The sequence below is a fragment of the Centroberyx affinis genome, unplaced genomic scaffold (assembly GCF_046629955.1).
Source record: "Centroberyx affinis isolate AG114_WGS23_722 - 3 ecotype Tasmania unplaced genomic scaffold, CSIRO-AGI_Caff_v1 ptg002483l_1, whole genome shotgun sequence".
Lineage (NCBI taxonomy): Eukaryota > Metazoa > Chordata > Actinopteri > Beryciformes > Berycidae > Centroberyx > Centroberyx affinis.
The window spans coordinates 20166-41789 of NW_027280713.1; the positions used below are offsets into that span (position 1 = coordinate 20166).

At 40.0% G+C, this 21624-nt stretch overlaps 1 protein-coding gene across 1 annotated transcript; it reads right to left on the reverse strand.

Moving 5' to 3' along the window:
- Positions 1-1225: 1225 nt before the first annotated feature.
- LOC139656504 (cholesterol 7-desaturase nvd) lies at positions 1226-20745 on the reverse strand. Its single transcript, XM_071534109.1, has 7 exons — positions 20340-20745; positions 13120-13308; positions 12596-12774; positions 9377-9502; positions 8412-8531; positions 3742-3918; positions 1226-1387 (listed from the first exon to the last, which is right to left on the reverse strand). The coding sequence occupies exons 1-7, from the start codon at positions 20743-20745 to the stop codon at positions 1226-1228; spliced, it is 1359 nt and encodes a 452-aa protein (XP_071390210.1).
- Between the last annotated feature and the right edge of the window lie 879 nt (positions 20746-21624).

Here is a 21624-nt window from a genome sequence, read left to right on the forward strand (position 1 = left end):
ATAAGTGGCAATGCCTCGCAAAATAAAGCAGATCACTTCAATTTTTTCAAGATAAATTGCTGAAACAAGCTGAATTGCATTAACACAACCTCAACATAATAAAATAACATTTTAATGCTCAATATGGGATGAATCTACTTGTAAGATGTTTTCAGTGTAAAAAAAAAAAAAGACAGAAATCATAGCTTCTCAACAATCTTAAATTGTCATTGCACACTGCTTCGGCAACCTGAACAAAATCACTATCAGCTGGCTGTTGAGCAACCTGAGATATTCCTCGGAAAATAAACACACCTGCAGGTACCTGAAGTTGAGGCAGGTAGCCCAGCTTGATTAAACATTAAAGACTTAACCTGATAATTTGGAAAGCTGAGATTAATATTTTCTAAAGTGGACAAGGTGAGAAAGAAACCGATACCAAATCATGAAGTGTTGTGAGTTACACTGCAGCAACAGAAGCCTTCTCACTGACCTATTTCCTAACATAGCAATGCATCAACGGTGCCTCTGGGTGCACTGATCAAAATAAAGCCAGGTGGCGGAGCTATATGAAGTCTATATGAAACATGCAGTAGAAAAAATATGAATACATCAGTTGAAGCTATCACTCAAGCACAAGACTGTTACTGGCAATACATATCACAGCATATATAATTATCCACATGTTGCAGAGTAACACGGCTTTGACAATCTAACGGTCTTCTTGTCAGCTTTACAAGGCTAGGCAATTCTGGTGTTTTTTCTTAGTATTGCTTGCTTTGATCACTAGCGATGGGTCTTTTCACATTTTCACATTTATGGGCTGAATCCACTGAATCAGAAGCACTGCTATCATCCTGCCCCACCAATCCAGCAGGCCGGCCGACATGATAGCTTTAGGCACTTAACGTACATGAGGCTGGAAAGTCACACTGTTCGTTCAAACAAGACAAAGTAAAGGAGGTTTTATATGTTATAACTTAAGGTTTAGGCATTTCCACTTTCAACAGAAGCTCCTATACTCCATCCCATCAGCCCAACTCATCTGACAAGTTTTCATTGCCGGGACCTGCACCTCTCGGAGTATAATACCTGATCCAGGACCAATGAACAGGTCTCCTTTACCCACTCATTTATCATGATCTGACAGGCAGAAATCAATCCTCGACTGTCTCTCTGATTAATATCAACCCCCGACCCCACATCCTGTCCCTCTTCTCTCTCCTCCTGTCGCACATGAGGAAGGTCAGAAGTCCAGAGTGTCGTGCTGGTAGTGCAGCCGCGGGCTGTTGGCGCTGTAGAACTGACTGAACCAGCGCCGGTGCTTCTGGATGGCCGAATCCTCCTTCACAAGTAGAGGCTTGGAGATGTACTTCTTATTGTTCCAGATCATCACGTCCCGTTCAAACTGGACACAGACACCGGGGGGGGAAAGTTAGATACAGTTTAAGTTAAGCTAAGTAGTTTCCACACTAAGTATGTGCCATTCACATACAGTATTGCTTATTTTCATAGTCATTTGTCTTACCCTTAACCCTAAGGCAATGACAAAACACTGAGTGAATATGAATGAATATTTTAACAAACACAAATGCTTTTTTTTACTTGAGGTGTTGTGGGTTTAGGGCTGGGCGATAATTCAATATTATCGTTTATGGTCTTCCAGTGGAATCATATCGTGATGATATGAAGATATTTTAATATCGTGACACATATTTCTGCCGTCTAAATTGATGATGACAAGCAAATTTTACTTAACAACTCTCACAAAATGAGGTATGGTAGGAATATTATTTTCTGTTTTGTTTGACATCACACCTAACATTACTATTCGGTTCAATGAGATGAACATTAATTTGGTTATTTAACGTGATTTTGCATACATGAACCATATCGTGATATATATTGATATCGAGAAAAATCCTTATGATTAGCATGATATTGATTTCAACCATATCGCCCAGCACTATGTGGGTTTGTTTTATAATTAATTAATGTAATTAATAATTTATTTACATGCATTAACCCGCCCCCATACATTAAAAAACGGCTCCCAGAAGATATACTGCTGCCTCGACTAATGTAATACACTGAACAATATGTGTGTTGCAGTTTTTCTTAACATGACTTCATCATGGTTGCAGACAATGATTATATAATATGTTGTTGACTGTGCTATGATTGTCTTGTGATTGTCCTATTTGTCTTGTCTGCACATTGCACAAATGAAGTTCCTCATGGAAAATTAAGTGATTTGAATTTAATTGAATTGAATCATGCGGTTAATTATCAAGTTTAATGGGGACTATTTCCACTTTTTCCCATTACTGCGCACTGTTTCTTCTTCTGGTGGCAATGAAGAGGCAAAATGAAACTTAAGGTAGAGTGGAAGGCAAATACACACAATGATTTCTTCACATTCAATTCTGGCAGAATGTAACGACTTTTGATACGATTGCAACTAAAATGACTGTGGTGCCATAAAGTCATGTTTGGAAAAAATACAATAAATGTGTTGTTCAACATGATGTAAAATAAAAAATAGGAAAACAGAAAATAGGAAATGGAAGAGAAGGAAGAAGGATGGTTTTATATATTTATTTGTCTGCATACTTTTTATATAGTCTTATGTAAATTCTGCTTTTATTGAGTTTATTCAACTGTAAGCAAGAATATAATCAACTCAGCTCAACTCAACTCAACTCAACTCAAGTACATTGTTAGTCAATGCAGCAGTATGTCTCGGTTAGCTGTTTTTGAAATGTATTTTTGAAAGCAATGGGAGCCTATGACTCCCAGGAGGAAGGGCAAACCTGCAGTAGAACAGACAGCAGCTTCTGACTGGCAAATACATCAGTGTGTTTAGACTTTTTATGAACATTAATGGTGACAGGAAAAAACTAAAATTACACCGGTGTTATCTTCAAAGTCAAACATTCGCTTCAGCATGACACAGCAGGCCATTATGTATTAAGATATAAACTAGATACTAAACAAATTTCATTTTCTGTTTTTCATTTGTTCAGTTGTTTTTCATTTTTAATTTCACGCAGCTATGATGATAAGGCAGGTAGAGTTAAGCTTAATCGCTCAAAGCAGCATGTGGTTCTATCATGTCAGGACAAGTAATTCATGTTGTTGAAATTAACTGAACAGTTCTACACTTAAAATACTGTCATCTTTATCACAGAAATTGGGTTGTTTTCAAGACTTTTCAACACTTGCTGCCCTAACTGTGTCAGTTTACCTTTGGGGCTTAATATACTGTGAACATCAACATTCAGGGTAGTTTTGAGATATTTAACATAAATAAGAATAGACCAAAATAAAAGCCTATTCAATTTACATTTTCACCCACTTAAAAGCATACTTGTTAAGTGTTAAGTGTTAAATGTTAAGTAGAGCTGCTTAGTAGAGCTAGATTATATGAATGCCCCCCTGCCACCTGAGCCACAGCCCTGTTTCCCATTTCTGCCTCAGCTGTTACTTGTTTTGAAGTAAAAACAAACAAACAAACAACAACAACAAAAACCTTTCTATCTTCTCTCCTCAGCTCTCATTTCCCTACATGAGGGTCATATGTATGTTTTATTACATCTATTGCCCCGAATGCTGTGGCTCTGAATCATACACTCCTTTGTATAAGCATCAGCTAAATTCCTAAAATATACAAATAACTCCTTTTTCAATTAAATATATTATGAAAGTTAAATAATTCCATGGTTACTTTACAGTAAGCAGAGAGGGTAAGGGGTACTGTACCTGAATACACTCTGCTTTGAGGATGAATTTGGGCACCAGTGGTGGGATGTTGGACTGGTAGAAGATGGTATGGGAGACACACTGCAGCAGAGGCTCCACTGGGGTCACACATTGCGTGATCACACCCCGACCCAGGAAGCTGTGGTCAAACAGCAGAAACACCACTCCTGGGCCAACCTAAGATCAACACAAAAGACATTTATGGTAAACATAAACCACATATTCTTGGATGTAGTACAGAATGGATACAGAACTTTGAATGCAAATATTTAGAGCAAAGTGCATAATCTACAGTCCATAGTATGTCTTTCACTTTCTCCTTGCACTACATACAAATACTGTTGTTAATGTACCATTTGTACTGTGAAACACTCTGCACCAATGTCACCAGTGGCGTGCACAGACTGTCACAAGGCCAGGTGCTGCCAAGCTATAAATATGGCTCTTCAGACAAAACGTGATAAATTGATTGATTGATTGATTGAATTTATTATGGATAAAAAAAAATAGGCAGTAGAAGCAACAAAAGCCTGTTCTTCTGCTTCTTCCAATATGACTTGAACGCGGCAGAAGACCAGCAGCAAGCAAAGTAAATGGAATTGGAAGTGTGGAAGTATGGAAGTGTGTGAGCAACACTAAAGTATGGACGTGTGTGAGCAATGCTAACCAAGACTATTATTACTGAAATGTTGTAATAATTGTTCAATAAGAGCTATTTAAACAGATGTGCAACTACAGTGCGAGTTAGTTGTGTTGAAACAATGTGTTTTAATTGCTTTCTGGGTTCGGCTGTTGGAGTTTAAGGGGGGAAATAACCACAAATCAAAAGAGCACTTGAAAGTGATTCTGATCATCCAGTTCAAACTGGAGGAAGCTTTCAATATGCATAGAGTTCAATAGAGTAGTTAACACCATTTGCTACATTTACTGGATCTGCTAGCAAAATGAAGAACATGAACCGGTGGTGATTTTCTATGGGACTGGTGGTATCTGTCCTCAAAACCTCAGGATGTTTTGCAAAATGGGAATATTTAGTTGACTGTTGACTGTTATAAAACCTCTAACAAGCAATTTATTTCTCGGCTCTCCCAGGATCAGTGGGTATGGTGGAGGACTCTCTGATGTCCTCCAAAATATTTAAAATGTAGCTCATTACATTAAATATAATCAAAATATATGCTGATCCTGTTCTATGTGTGGTTATCTTCCTGTCAGGACTCTTTTGGGCTGAGCCATGACCAAGCGTCATTGTAGGTGATTTCAACTTTCATACAGATGTATTCTAAAGTGGTTTTGACAATGAATTATTTAATATTAAAATACTGCTTTTAATTCAGTACATCAGGTGCCTGGTTCAACCTACAACCCTCAATTCAATTCTGACCAATGGTTGGAATTTGCTGTTGCTATGGAGATCAATTTTGACTCTGATCATCATTGTATTATTTTTTACACTCTCTTAAAGGTGACCATTGATTATCATAAGTATATTGTGTGTTATTTAATAATCTGCTTCAAAATTGTCCTCCCTTTTCCATTGCAATTCTCATAAACCAATTGTTTTTTATTTAGTTCCATTGGCTGCCTTGTGAAACCTGCCACTGTTGGTGTTATTGCTTCTTTTATTGCTGACTGTGAGAAGTTTTTTCATTGTCTGTTGAGAAAATAGATGGTATCAGATCTGCCGTTTCTCTTCCTGATACACTCTGCCCCAGTCTAGATTTGTTAAGCCGCTGTTTTGCCAGTTTCAGTGCAGGACCTTATGAATACTGCATGACATATGAGACCGTCCTCTAGTCCCCTATTGTTTCCTCTGAATTCTCCAAAGAGATCATGGGGCTTTAGGCCTTTGCTTACTCTCTGTTGTGAACAACTCTCTCCATTGGTTGCAGTCTTGAATATACAAATTAGACTCTCCTGAAAAAAACAAAACAAAAAAAGAAAACTCTGCCTTGACCCCAGTCCTTAACTTATTTGATTAATTATTTATTATAACAGATAGAATGATGTTGGTATATCCAGCGCTGCCCAGAACTGGTTCTCATCTTACATTTACATTTTACACTTTATAAGCATTTTAGGCTTATCATTTTCGACACACTGGCTGCTGTTAAAGGGATTGAACCTGTGACCTTTTCAGCTGGTCACTCTAACCACTAGCTCCTATTTTATCTTCCAGTCTCGATTATGTTTCTTCTGCTTCAGCTGTATTTCTCAGTTAAACTGTGGTCATGGTATCAGATGACTGAAAAACGGGAAGTCCCAAAACCTCCTTCAAGTGAATTTGAAAAAAAAAAAAAAAAAAAAAAAAAAAAGGTCTTTGTTATTGGCCCTGAACATATCTCTAGGAATTCAGCTGTCTCTTGGTCTGTTAACTCTCTACATCAAACCTGTATCTAAGAATGTAATGTTAGGCCTATCTCTGATCCACATTTAAACCTACAGCAATATATCAAAAAAGCTGTTTCAGATATGTTTTTACCAACTTAGGAGATTTTTTTTTTTTAAATTAGATTGGTTTGTTGTTTAATGACTTTGGCGTCCGGCAAGCTTTTACATATTTGTTTTTATTTTGTTCTTTTTTTTTCTTATGTATTGCTAAAGTATTGTTAAACACTGTTTTAAAGTTAGAGTTATATAAATAAAGCTTATAATGATATTACTTTTATTATTATTCATTCAACATGCTTCTGTGGGCACCTAACTGTTGATGTGAGATGTCAGATGCTGTGCTGGTTTGTCCACAGCTCCATACCATGATGCAACCTACTAAACGGAGGAGTTGTGGGTCATTTCTCAACATGCCAAAGAGTTTGTTCAGCACCACCATAGTGGCTGAGGCAGCTATTTTGAAAGACTTTGAAAGAAAAAAACAAAAGGTAACAAAGCTGTGTGACAAGCCATTCCTATGGGAGGGTGATGTATTTCTGTTGACTGCAGAGTGGCTGTAACCGACACCTGGCTTGTCACTCGGTAGCCTTGGTCGTCATCTGCTAGGCTTTTATGACTTGACTCAGTTTTATTAAAGGGCCTCATATTTTGTTGTTCTCTGAAAAATCTTTTGGCATTTATTAAATCTGTTGAGGCATGTTTAGTGTATCTACAACACTGTCTATGTCTGTATCCCTACTCTCTCAGACAAGGTACCAGTATACACCTAAAAGGGTACAAATGCTTGTCGCTGGGGTTGTACCCTATTAGGGTACTAATACTGTAGCCTTAGGCCTGGTCCATATTTGTACCCTGGACAGTTATCACCCCAAGGGACAAAAATGTGCTTTGATGCTTTGGTACAAAAATGTACGGTTTGAAAAGTTACAGATATAAAACTCAAAGAAAATGTACACAAATATGTACCTTTTGCAGACAAAAATGTCTGTGTACCTTTTAAACACAACACAGATGTATAATTAGTACCTTAAGGACCACTAGTGCACCTTTGAGGCTACATTTGTGACAACTGTACCTTTGGGTACAGAAATGGACTTGTACTGTACCCTTATTTCTGACAGTATATGTTAAGGGTTAGATGATAAGTCTGACTTTCTCAAGTGCCTTCTCTTGATTGGATGCTGAAGAGAAAGACAGGAATTAAGAGAGAGACAAATATCATCTTAACATAGGCAGAGATTTTAAACTTCCCAGAAGGGAAAGGAAGGGTCAAATCAGTTAAGGTGACCAGTCAATACAAAGGAGTGGACAGTGTATGTACATTAAACCAATCTTTATCCCCAGGCATTTGTATGCTACGTCTATGCCGAACACTATGCAAAAGCAATGTCTGTTGGTAATTGTGCACATTATGGCCTTGGCCTCCCTCTTCTGGTAGCCCCGATTTTGGTGTTTGCTGTCTTATCACTGTGCTACTCAACAGCCAGTGTGTATCCATCAACGTCCATGTGTCCCGTCAAAGTGTTGAACAGCAAGACACCTGCTTATTGAAGTCACTGCTTATCAAGTCACTTTCGATAAGAGCATCATCAGCTAATCCCTAAAATGTAAGATAATGCCACCAGCTTGAGAGAGAGAGAGAGAGAGAGAGAGACAGACAGACAGACAGACACAGACTGTCTGACTGACTGTGTTTTTGCTATCTTGTGAACTGTTAATGATACACAGGCACATTTTTAGTGCAATTTTGGGGCAAATTTTACTCGCAAAATATTTTCTCACTGACAGCAATGCACCCAAGCTTTTTGGAGAGCAAGGTTTGCTGGCAAGGTTTCAACATCAACCAATCAGAGACAAGAAAATAGGTCAGGTGACCGGTCCTCAGCCCAAAATATTTTCAAAATGGTCCAACTGCTACTAAATAGTAGTAATAACACACCTAGGAAACACTAGCAGTGTTTTTTTTTATAACACTTAGTCTAGCAAGCTACCTAGCTGTTGGATGCCAGTAGAATAGACATTTTTTTCTGTGAAAAAAAACAGACTCATACATAAGCCTAATACATGTTTTGAAATTGCAGTGGATAACCTTGATAAAATGATTAAATTATTGCATTTTCAGTAGAAAAGATGCAGCCTTTCACTCCTGTCAAATTTGTCAGTTACCATTGCCCATTGCCCTCTTTGCCTATTGCCCAGTCTCTCATACTCATTGCCCATTGCTGGCAAATTTTACCCCAAATCTTAACGTAGCTGAAAGATCGGTCTTTGAGCTGTACCTGTCTGGCCACGACATCAACATCCAGCAGAGGCCAGTGGCGTCCAAATACAGTGAGAGCATGCTTCACCAACATCTGGGAACAGTGCTTGTTGGGCTCCGACTCTGGCTCCCATTGAACCTTGAATACACACACACACACACACACACACACACACACACATACACATGCACATGCACACACACACACTTTTACTTTGGGTTGGCATTCATTTCCCCTCAGTCATATTATCTGCAAATATAATGAGTCTTTCCATTGTTATGCAGACGACACCCAGCCACAGAATACCTCCAATTAAAATCCAATGACCCCAATTGTCTTGACAGTCTGCAAGAGATAATTAAGTGCTAGATCTCCAAGAATTTCCTACAATTAAATGACAACAAATCTGAAATTGTGTTTGATCTTCCTGACTCTTTGAATATCATCCACAGTGAACTGGGGAAGTTATCTACAAAGAGGAAACCTGTAGCTAAAAACCTAGCGGTGTTCTTTGATTTCAATTTTGATGAGCATGTTAAAAGGGATGTGCAATCATGCCTCCTGCAGCTGAGAATTTTTGTGAAAATTTAGCCCCTCCTATCCTCAGCTGACTTAGAGAAGGTAAATCATTCAGGTCATTTATGTTGTTTTGATTGGGCTATTGCAATTTCCTTTACACATGCCTCATTCAAAAGTCCATCTCATGCCTGCAGCTTATCCAAAGTGGTTCCACAAGGATTCGGTGTAGAGATCATATCACCCCAATTTATCCAGAAATTTGCTCCAAAATAATCAGTTCATCTACTCTATAGGGGGCAACTGTGGTGTACACAGTGCACACACACAGATGTCACCATGACAACATAATGTCCCACATACCATGTACCACAGTGGCAGACATAAAGCTCTACTTCAGTAGAGTATCTGTATTTAGCTACTTTCTACCTCTGGACTTCACACTTTCTATCATGAGAGCTCCTTACCTTCCAGTCATGTCGCACAAACTCCCATGTTTTGCTGTTGGTGTAGCGCAGATCCACTCCGCTGACGATGCCCGGTGTGTGCAGGTGAGCCAGGTGGGCGATATCTGCTGCATTCTCAGGAATCTCCTGTAGGGAGGAGAAGTCACCATGACAACCGCTGGTGACGGCGCTCTAAGCTTGGCTACAAAATTCTCCAGTTCTCCTTGGGGAGCTTGATGCTGAATTATATTACAGAGCACAATGAATGAAACATTACAGGGGTTACTTTTTCATATATAAAAAATATTTCTTTATTGATTGTAATTACTTGCAAACTGATTAAGACAAAGTTTTTCATAATGTATTCAAATAAAAATTATTGTAGGTTATAGATTTTATAAGCTTATCTATTTAAACTGTTATAGTAAAGTTAATGTAGTTATTTATTCATGAGAAATATTTAATCGAGCCACTACTTATAGTGGCATGCTTCTATGTGTTGGGTGTGGTGTAGGTCGTCCTTTTTTGGGGACAAAGTTGTCCAGCATCACGACTGGCTGTCAATCGACCAATCTAGATCGGGATTGGCCAGCATCGCGAATGGTGGTCAAATTCTCGAGCTCACGTGAACGTCCAACACATAGCTGACACATCCAAAGAAGAAACCCTTGAGAAAATGTGCGACAAAATGAATGCACTGAAGCTACAACTGCCATATTTCGGTCCGCTTACCATCTTTCCATCAAAGACTGACCCTTCTCTGACCATTTTGACATTCTTGAACTGCAAAAGCTAAGCGGTGTGGATGCGACTTGGCCTCCATTCTAGATACAGTGCCACTTGATCATGTTGCAGGTGAGATGCGCAAAACTATTTTCAGCCATACAAAGGGAATATCTCCATATAATTACAAGTCCTCAACTCTGAGTGCCAAAACGACGCTGATTGTTTACTTGAAATGTGAGACTAACAAAGGCATCGACCCGCAGTATGTATTTTTAGACCTGATCGAGCTCCCAGACTAAAAGGCAGAGACAACTGTAAATAGTCTCTAGAGTATAGAGTGTTTGAATGGGCATGGTTTTGATAACCATTACCTACAAAAATACCTGATTGTATCTAAGTGTAATGCTTGGTAGAAAGTCGATTGTTGCAAGTGTCAGAAGTTGGTGGGATTAATTTCTTTCACTCATTCATGGGCAAATTATACAGTTTATACAGCCGATCTCCACAGGACAAGAGACAACTAGCTGAGTGAGCACAAGAGCTGCATCAGCAAGTAACCAAAATAGGATGCGTTCTTGATATACGGTGTGTGGCGAGCTCATTTCGCACAGTGGCAGCAGTATGGGGCAATTATGAAGCACTCTGTTCTCATTTTGCAAAGGCCACGGTAGATGACACACAAACGACAGCAGAGAGGAAACAATATGAAGGTATGCTCAAAAGGTTGTCCTCAAAACAGCTCATAATTGACTTGGGCCTTATATACAGTATGATGAACTGAATGAGCTGACCCTTCTTTGTGAGTGTCTACAGAAGCGCACAGCGTCTACTGTTTATGTGGACAAGTTGATCAAACACAGCATCCGTTGCATTGAAGGTCTGAAAGAGAAACCCGACGTCAAAACACTTGCTGAAATCGCTGCATCAAAGAGCATGCTCAGGTCCGTTTCTCTGATAGACAATGCTAAAATTCAACAGCAAAAAAATCAACAGCAATTTTTAACCAGCCTGATTATGGAATGGCGTATTCCATATTATATATTTAGAGGCCTCAGCTCAGTTCAGCAAGCCCAGTCTCAGTCTGACTACAAAGACTGACTGGAGCATACAAGAGTTCTGGAGGCAGACAGCTGACCAGAGCCTCTCTCTACCCACTGGATATGAGATATGAGGAAAAGGGCATTGGGATTCTATGTGACAAGCAGCTTCAAAATGGATGGATAGATGGATAGAGGTTCAGCCTTCTGTGTGCCTCCGTGGTCAGTGCCTTCAAGGACTTCATTGACTGTAGCAGGAAAAAAGTTCCACCTGGACTTAAACTCCTTAACAGCTGTACTGTACTCTGCTCATCCCATGCAGCTCGGCTGAATACAGGTGCATGAATCTAATTATAACTCCACTCTGATCACCTATTCATGTATCTGCTCTGATGTTTATCAAACAACATGAACCTCCTCTAAGGCCCTGGAGTCCTGAGCCCACCGTTAAGACTTGGACCCAGACCCACTTTGGCAGTTTTAATAAACCTGGCAGTTTTTTTTTATTGTCACTAATGCTTTTAAAGTATTGCTATCGTTAATTAGACAGTTTTGGTAAGCTGTGCATTAATGTAAATTGTCCAAATAATTCATTTTTACTGTGAAAGACAGCAACATACAGTATTATTTGTTGTAGCCTATTGTAGCCAAGGTGTATATTATAATAGTGTTATAATACAGTCTTTTTTTTTCTTGCACTACAACACTGATAGTAAATATTACTTTTATCAGTGATAACATAATAGAAAAACATTCAATAACAATTCAATTTAAATTAGTTCAAATCAGATTAATTAAACTGCTCCACTGCTTTGATTCTAATATACAAGTACGATGAACCAGGTGAGTCCAGAACCTGCAGGCTCTTCTCTCTGTAACCTGTTCTGTTTTGTAGTTGAACTTCAATAAGCAGCCCCAGACTTCACTGCCGTAAAGAAAAATCTATTTCATAGTCGATTTAAATATTGTTGTATTTCTTTTCAACATCACCTCTTATCTGTTTTGGGTTTTGTGTGTGTGTGTGCATGTGCGGCAGCCAAATTGGTACTATGGGTATTTTTTACGGTCTATACACACACAAACTGACTGCAGCTGTGGCTGTGAACCCACTCCGCCTGCCCCGCAGAGGTGTCCTCTTTTTGGGGTCATGCTGGTGGCCAACCTATGCACAGGTGGCCGCTGAAACCAATGTGGCGAGCTTGAAACTAGCATTAAGCTTGTTTTCTCTTGTTTGCTGCATCACTTGGGGGGCGCTAGTGGTCACTTTCCCTCCCTGCAGACGGCAGCCATAGTGGCTACAGGGACAAACAGTCAGGGAAAGGGGAAACGTTGGTATGTATTTCTTTATACAAAACAACTGCATGGATGATTTATGAAAACACAATCACAGACAGAATAAACCACCTAACAAATTAATCTTTTCCCTCACACACAGATGCACACACAAAATCCCATGCACACACACACATGCACCTACCTCTATGTGGGCGTTGATAAAATGTTCAGTTCTTCCCCGATAGACCCACACGCTCTTTGTAATCTCCTCCTGTTCTGGGATGGTCCACTGAGGATCTTCTCCATCACAGTGAAACCAAACCAGAATCTGGCCGTTGACCTCACAGCTCGGCCAGCAGCGAACCTTAGCAAACTCTGGCACTGAAGGACAAATGGAATCTGAATCAGTCATTTTAGTCTGCAAACACAGTAAAGGTGCAGGAATTTGTCTTGGTGACATTGATGCAAAGACAGCTAACAGAATTACACAGTGCATTCTGAGAGGGAAGGGATTAATCAAGGAATTAGCCATCTCCTGACCTTATAAAATGTCAACATTTACAAGGGTGTAACAATTACTATTTTTTACAAATTGAGTTTTGTTTCTAAAACTGATTTATGAGTCATCGTAATACCTGTATAAACTGTATGAATTGAGGTGTGCATGCCACATACTTGTATGCAGAATGAAGTGATCATTCCTCTGAAATCACATTCAGTTCATACCTTTTTCTGCATAGGGGATCCTCACACACTTGCCATCCTCACCCCGAAACTGCCATCCATGAAATGGGCACTCTATGCAGCCCCCCACCACCCGTCCTCCGACAGCCAGGTTGGCACCCAGGTGAGGGCAGTAGGCATCCACCACATACGCCTTCCCATCCTGGCCCCGAAACACTGCCACCTGCTCACCTGGGGGAATTAATTACAGTTGGGACAGGCATTTAAGACACGCTCTTAGGCGAGGCCTTCACTTTTGTATGACATGGGAAAAGTAATACTCAATGTAGGAAATTAAAATAAGATTTGAGAATAAAAGTATAACAAAAGTATAAACAAAAACAGCTCAACGTATTTCATTGAATTATCTAATCCACATACTCCAATCAACATCAGTGAACCTATACAACTTTATTGATTCAGTCATGATATGGCTTCATTTCTCTTCACCTCCACTGGGTATCTTCAATGACAAATCTAATTTTCTTTATGGTGGAACCCGCTACCAGAGCTCTTATTTTGAGCAAATCAGTACATCTTGAAGTCGAACTTTGACAAATAGTCTCCACTTGCTAATTTGCATCAGTAGTCACTGTAGTGTGGTAATTCATGCTTTCAAAACCAACTCGCCCGAAATAACCTCTATATGTTTAGTCCACTAGTCCTAAATTATTTGTAAAAAATACTATCATGACCTGTATCTATAAATTCAACTTGCACCTGGATATGGATATTAGGACACTTACTGTAAATCATGCAACTTAAACTATTCTTTTGCATTTTGCTGCCATCATCCCACAACCTGACTGTCCCATGCTAGTGCCAACTATTGGGTTGTAATCCATAGTTCAAAAACATGCCTTGGATGTTTGGTTACACTTGGTATGGGCTCAACAGGTTCCAGGTATAGATTACACATACATCTTGTAAACCACCCCCTCGCTGTATGGTGCATGTTCAGACTGAGTCTGTATGGATGAAGGGAGTAGAAGGTGTGCCCGGGCAGAGGCGGGTACCTACTCTGTATCTACTGTATTTGGCTCGACCTTCGGGTGACCTACAGTACAGTGCTCAGATTACTCCCAGATTAGTGCAGACTGGGTGACCAAGAGCAACCGATCAGCCAGTTCTAGCAGAGTCAAGTCAAGACACTTCTGATTAAATCCTGAGAAATCCAAAATAAGATGAAGAAAATTCTCACTAAGCAACTCCCAAAGACGGACTGCAACATTGTTTCTTTTAAAACAGCTCTCTTTATTTTTAACAATAACGTTTGTTTAAACCTGCAAAATATTTTATGAGAAACAATGTTGCAGTCTGCCTTTGGGTGTTGCTGTCCTCACTGAGAGAGAATTTTCTTTATGTTACTGAGACTTTTTGACAAGCACCCATACACCCCTATCCCAAGAAAAAAACATCTACTGGGTGAAGGCATACTAAGCAGAATTGAATATATGATATGAATCTAGGACTGGACAGAAAAGTTATGAGCGAGGCACTGCGGTTGTTCACAGTAGGACGCAGAACTAAAGGAACAGAGCAGAACAAGCCCAATTTTGATTTGGGTCAACAGAATCTGGGACAGTAAAATGTCGGAGACTGGCGGGAGAATTGGCACTGAAAACTGGGGAGGGAGTGTGGGAGGAAGGAGAGCAGGGGGAAAATATTGACAAAAATGGGATTTTGTTTTCTTTGGGGAAGATAATCATCTGAACTTAATCATTCATTTTCCAAGATACAGTGGACCCAATCTGTCAGGATGTCATCATGTCAAACAAAAACTTGAGTTACCTACAATTTTTTCAAATATATTTTCATTTTATGCACTGAATCATTTTGTAAGAGCAGGTGTCCCTTTTTTAAAATGGTGAGTATCTTGGTTAGATGTTAAACTGTTCATAGGGTGTTTTTTTGTTGTTGTTTGTTTTTGGCAGATGTGAGAGAAACATCAAAGCTCCATGCTCTTTGGACCCTTTTGAACTCAAGCTCAACACACTCAAAGAAACACTGTGAAGAGATCAAACAGTCCCGTTATATTTGAACATGAGAATGACAAATTTAAACCCTCAAACACCTGACCGTTGTGTATCAAGTGCCATGATGAAAATGTTCTGAGATAAATGACATCGACATGAGACAATGACAAATCTAAGCTTTCAAACACAGCTATTTGTGTTTAGTGAAAAAAGCATTGATCAAACACCCTTATGACATATCAACCTGAGATTATGACATATTAAACAATTTTAAGCTTTCAATGAAAAGATTGTTATGTAAATTACAATGAGAGAGAGGTGATGCAGGATGGTTTAGTTGTCAGGTTATCATAAACACGTTGAAGAGTCTGTCTCAATCATCTTAGATCAGCACTGCTGCCACAAGAAACTTTATAATATAGAAGAGAAATGTTTCAATGTTTTAAAGTGACATGCTGTTACATTATACAGGCTTAAGCCTTTGATCTTCCACTAATGCCTGGTAAAGGTTGGACGATGTAGATTTTAAGATTTGCCCCCTGTTATGGCTGGCACCAAAGCTACAACATACTAAAGGACGCAACACAAATTTAGGATAAAAAAAGAAAAGAATTTATTTCCAAAAATGAAGAAAATGCAAAAACAGCAGAATGCAACAAAAGCACTGCTGCGGTAGGGAGAGAGAGACTGTGGAAATAGGTTGGCTCTTAGGCCCAATAACCTCGTCAGCCTGGAGCTGAACCTATAGGCAAAAAAGTAACCAAAAAAAAAAGTAACAAAAAAGTAATATGTATGAAGCTGAGCCACCTAATGCTTGCATAGCATGGACGTCATAACGACCTACAGATATTAGTAACAAAACGCAATCTAAGTGAAGAACTGCTGGGCAGAGGAAGTTCACACATCATGTTTCTCTGCATACATAATTCACCCTTCACATTATTTTTCATATCTGTTTCATTATTTTGTTACAACTGATTTCAAAGAAATCATAATCAGGTCTCCTTACAGTGTCAACACTGTGTAAGTCCTTAACCTTTTTTTCCATTACAATTTCATGGTGCCGAAGTCATTGTAACCCAAACTTCCCTGTCTTTCTGGGAACATCTTTTGTTCTGCGATAAAACTCACAGATAGGAACACACTGTTAATGATAGGGGGCTTGACAAAATAGCAATGTACGACAACAGCTAATTTGCAGGTCCATGCATTTTCCCAAAATAACTACTGGCTAAAAACTGATACACCTGTAGCCTACTGTGTACCTACTGAAGTGTGCTGTACACTTCAGCTGCCTGCCATGTCACAACTTCAGTCAGCAAAGTAGCTGTCACGCTGAGCGATGTGTTTCAGGTTGCACATAGGTGTATTAAATTCAAGGGTAATATTTTTTAATTTTGAAAACATTTTTTTTAGTTCCAACAAATTTATGTGAGGATTTCAATTGGGCACTTCAAGCACAATATATCTGGGCTTTAAGTTATTTTCACATAGGCTATGGTAGTAGAAATCACAAAATAAAGCTTGCTTTTGGTTTCATAAACCATCGTCACTGCAATTATCGAATACCACAATAAAGGTTTGTGACCATGACATCTGCCTCCAAGACGCCTTCCAAACAAACATGTATTGTTTAAGGATTATGTGACATGGAACAATGAGGGTTCTGCATTTGCAGATAAAACGTTTCCAAGCACCCAAACCTGCAAACTGTTCTCATGGCCCTCCAAGAAAGACAGGAAGACATCATGTTGAAAGTATTACCACAAATGCCAAGCACGATTGCAACATGATCTTGTCCCTCCTGTCGTGGCAACTTGGCCACATCACACAACTAACTCTGACGGGACAACAAAGACCAGGCAGACTGACAAACATCAGCTGGAAGGCCAGCAGTGGCAAAACCTGGTGGCTAAATGATTAAAATCTGAGGCACTGAAAACTTCTCTTTGTTTAATTAACTTTGACATGGACGTTAAAAGAATATTCAGAGGTGAATTATCTTTAGTACCTGTTATAATACAGGTACTGACATAATAGTTCTTTCAGATTCAGGATGATTTAGAAAAAAATAACTGAGTTAGGTGCAAATTAATGTAATGCCTCCTGAAAATAGTTTGGAGCACTTGTTTAATTTAGGTAAAAAAACATTTCTTCAGTGCACCTGAGAATAGCAATGGCTATTCTTGATTATGTCAGACGTTGTTGTAATTTACTAGGCTATGTGAGCTTTGGGTCATTTGGGTAGCTGATTTGTGTGACATTTTACATTTACATGTTTACATTTTAGGCGCTTAGTTTACACTCTTATTTATCCAGAGCAATTTACAATGAATGACCAGGGGTTTACTGTCTTGCTCAAGGACACTGACATGACACAAGGATGTTGATGGACACACACTGGCTGTTGCTACAATCAAACATGTGATCAGTCCCTCTAACCGCTAGTGGACCTAAACTGAAGAAGATGCAAAAGAGTGTAGACAGTAGCGGGTCTGGCAGGGGGGCAGGAGGGGTGAACGCCCCAGGGCCTAAGCTCACCAGGGGCCCAATAAAGGGGCACCCTAATTAGGTTCTTGTTAGGTTCTTGTTAGGGCTGAACGATGCATCGTATTTTTATCGTTATCGCGATATGAATTTCCGCGATAAACACATTGCAAAGGGCTGCGATAACTGGAGACTTTTATGCAGGCTATAGTCGCCCGCAAGTCTACAGTGACGCGAGTTGTGTGTGCCCGGTAACACAGGACATGCAGAGAGGCAGAGAGCGATAGAGCTTGCACCGGCCAGCAAACAGTAGCCTACAAAAACAAGCAAATAGTAAACATGTTGTCCCCCACCAGTGATGTAGTTCCACCCTTGGGTCAGTCAGTGATTGCTGAGTGTACTTGAAATATGAGTGAAATTGTATAAGAATTTTCGTATGGGACACTGAAAGGACAGATTGACCATATATTTCTGTTGCCTACTCTCCTCAGAATTAGGCTTACAAGTTATATCTTGAAATGTAGTAACTGTAATTGTCCTGTTTTTACTCAACAGTACAAAATATAAGAACTACAATACGCAATAAATACAATCCGTACATTACACAATGTACACTACAATACAATTTATAATACAATATACAATGTAACATACAAATATTCAAGAATTATTCAAGAGACAAGCCCTGCAGAAAGCCCATGCCATCCTTCTTGGTGTTGACCACCCACTACACTCAGAGTTCCAGACTCTCCCCTCAGGTTCCCGTCTCAAGGTACCGAGGATTAAAACAAACAGACACAAGCACTCATTTTTTCCAACAGCTATTAGCTTGTTAAATAGATAGGCACTTGCACTTTGCTGTAGTAATACGTTACTGTAATGCACTTTACTTTACCCTAGACTACAACCCACTGCGATGTGTTTGATTATGTCTTTTTTTAACTGTATTGTTCTTTGTGTTGTCTATTGCTGTGTTGCTTTTGGCCTGCGAAACAATTATCATTACCATATCAGGTAATGGTAATATGATATAAGTAGTCAACACTGACAGCACAGTGGTAGTGCAGTGATGAGTGCAATAACAGTACAACAGTCCAACAACTTTACAATAACTATAGTGTCTTGTGGTTAGAGGTTTGCCCAAAAATTCTCCACTGACTCTCACTTCAACACATCAACCCAGTCTGATGTCTAAAAAAGTAGGCCTTCTTGTGTGTGTCTTGTGGTTAGAGGTTTGCCCAAAAATTCTCCATTGACTCTCACTTCAACACAACAACCCAGTCTGATGTCTCCAAGTCCAAGTCCAAGTGTCCTTGGCTTGCCGTAATCGCCACGTTTAATACAACTCCACACCAACGTACAACCTCCATTACGTTACTTCTTTGTGTTTAGTCTAGTTTGTTAGCAGTAGCATTTTCCATTAGCTGCAGCTCGTAGCATCAGAATAGTAAATGTTGGATAGGCTATGTTCACAACGAAAGCAATCCCCCAAACATCTGTTAACTTGAATTCTCACAATAGCTAACTACTCCATAGTACAATGCTGTTATTAGGGATAATACAGCAACTAATGCTTGAGCCACAGTTATCTGCAGCAGTGTTTTGTTTACATATATGAAAACGTTATTTAAAACATGGCAAAACGGATGTTTTATGATTTCATAGAGTATTTGAATCGGTATGAGCAAAGGTTACTTCTTTGGCATGGATAGCTGTATCCATACCTTGGATACAGCTGAGAGATTGACTACTTGCACCTTCAAAAGATTCAGGGCTAGTACACAGTTTATAATTCACTGTGAGGAACAGTGACCTCATTATACAGGTGTAAAGCATTATGAGACATGTTCTAGTTAACCAACACTAGACTAGGCTATTGTTTGCTGGCTTTACTGCAAAAAGTTGTAGGCTATGTCTACTACATGCTATCATTATTTTTGGCTATAACGTTAACCTAATTCAGCCTATTTATGTAGGCAATTTATTAAGGATGGATGGGTGGGGGCCTAAAAAGACTTGCGTCAGTGTCCCTGACCCGCCCCTGGGAGTAGATATGCTTTTCCACCCTAGCAACGTAAAATACAGATAAGATCCTACATACTGTCACTGAGCTAACTTCTAGCAAGGGAAATAAAACAAAGGAAATTAAACTTACTCCTGAACACCCTCGAGGTCTTCTGGTGGTCCCCGGACCCCACTTTGGAAACCACTGATCTGCATCACATTTCTAGCTTTGGGGTTTTAAATATGATACTACACTGACGCTTGCAGCAGGTCAGGTAAACACTGGCAGGTGCACTGTCAGCATCTTTACTACCTGTCCCAGGCACTGCTGAGCCGAGCCAATATGACAGTTTATACCCACTTTCAGGGAATAAAGTCCCCCCCTCCCGTTTCTTTTGGGCTGACATAAATCTTTAGGCGTATAATATATTATTTATATTTATACAGATATATTTATAGTAGGCTGTACATCTTAGTAAGCACTAATTAATTCGCTATTGGTAAACTAAGTAAGGAGGTAGGAGGATAGGGGCCTTTGGAAGAGAAAGCATTTATTAATATTTTAGGCCTATCGGTGCTAAATTGCCTTAATATTATGGTCATAGACTCCCCAGCTTTATTTACCACCATATCACTGGATATGATAATAATCAATTCAGTTCAGGGCTGACAGCCAAAAATAAATGTAGGCTAAATAGTGTAAAGCCAGCGTCATACGCTATAATAAGATGGCACATGCGCTTTGGTCATTCATACCTAGAACAGAAACATTTTTGACATCCCCCCGCTCCAGCATGTATGAATCCAGCACTCGGTACCAGCCGTTTGGATAGACGGGAGGCAGCTCGCCAGTTTTTCTCCTGCGACGGACCTCGTTCGCAGCCTGGGCCCGGGAGCGACCATCCTCGGCGATGTATCCCACATCATCGGGGGCTCTGAGCAGCTCCAGCGGACAGAACAGTAACCTGTACAGCCAGCCCATGGCGAGGAGAGAAACCCCGGCGATAATGCAAACCACAGCCCGCGCTGGAGCACCAATCAGTCCCGTTTTCCTCCATATCGGGTATCCATTACCTATCGAGTCCAGCGGGTCCCCCCCGTGTATGATGAGCATTGCACCAATACCTAACCCAATAATGGCAGCCACCTTCCCAGTGGACATGCTATGACTATCCATCCTCTCTCCGGTGTTTCCCCCGGGGATTGTCCGGTGCAGCAGTGCGGCTCTGTCTTGTCACTCTCTCCGCTTTCGTCGCACTGTCCAGAGTGACAGCGCGCGCCACTGACTTGGTCCCTTGCACAAAATTTACGGGTTGGTTTACCGAACGCATCTGTCAATTTTGTCATATTTGTCATCGGGGAGTGGCACGCACTGACACGGGCGTCTTGGAAACAAGATGCGCAACTTGGTTGAAGCCACACCCATGGTGCAGACAGGTGAAAGGTATGGGGCAGACCGAGTGGTAAATGAATTAGAGTGCCTGGTGATTATCATGAGGCAAATAACCACCAATATTGGGAAATGATTAGGCTAATCAGTTATATTTTCTGAAAAGTAATTATTTATTTTCCTATAACAAGACCCTATCTTCATATAATTTTAATACGTTTGATAATATTTACTTTCATAGCTACTATGAATTTAGGTCATCAAGATTTATGTCAGCCTACAAAGCTGGGTAAACTTTATTCCACAAATAAAAAGGTTGGAAAGGTTGTTTTTATTTCACTGCCCAACCAACATTTCCATGACGGCCCATTTGTGTTGTAGAAGGCCTGATAAATGGGCCCCAAAATCTGTCCACAGGTTAAATGGAGGACCCATTTGTGTTTTTACCCCTATACAGGCTGCCACCCCCAGGCTCCATAAGTGGGTTCTGACTGTGTGAAGAAAGGGGCCCAAGTGGGTAATCTGCACTGGGGCCACACAACCCCCTTTAACTTTAGCCCACATGGCTAGTATTTGGGTTTGTCCACAGGTTCCACAGGTTCCACAGGTTCCACAGGTTCCACAGGTTCCACAGGTTCCACAGGTTCCACC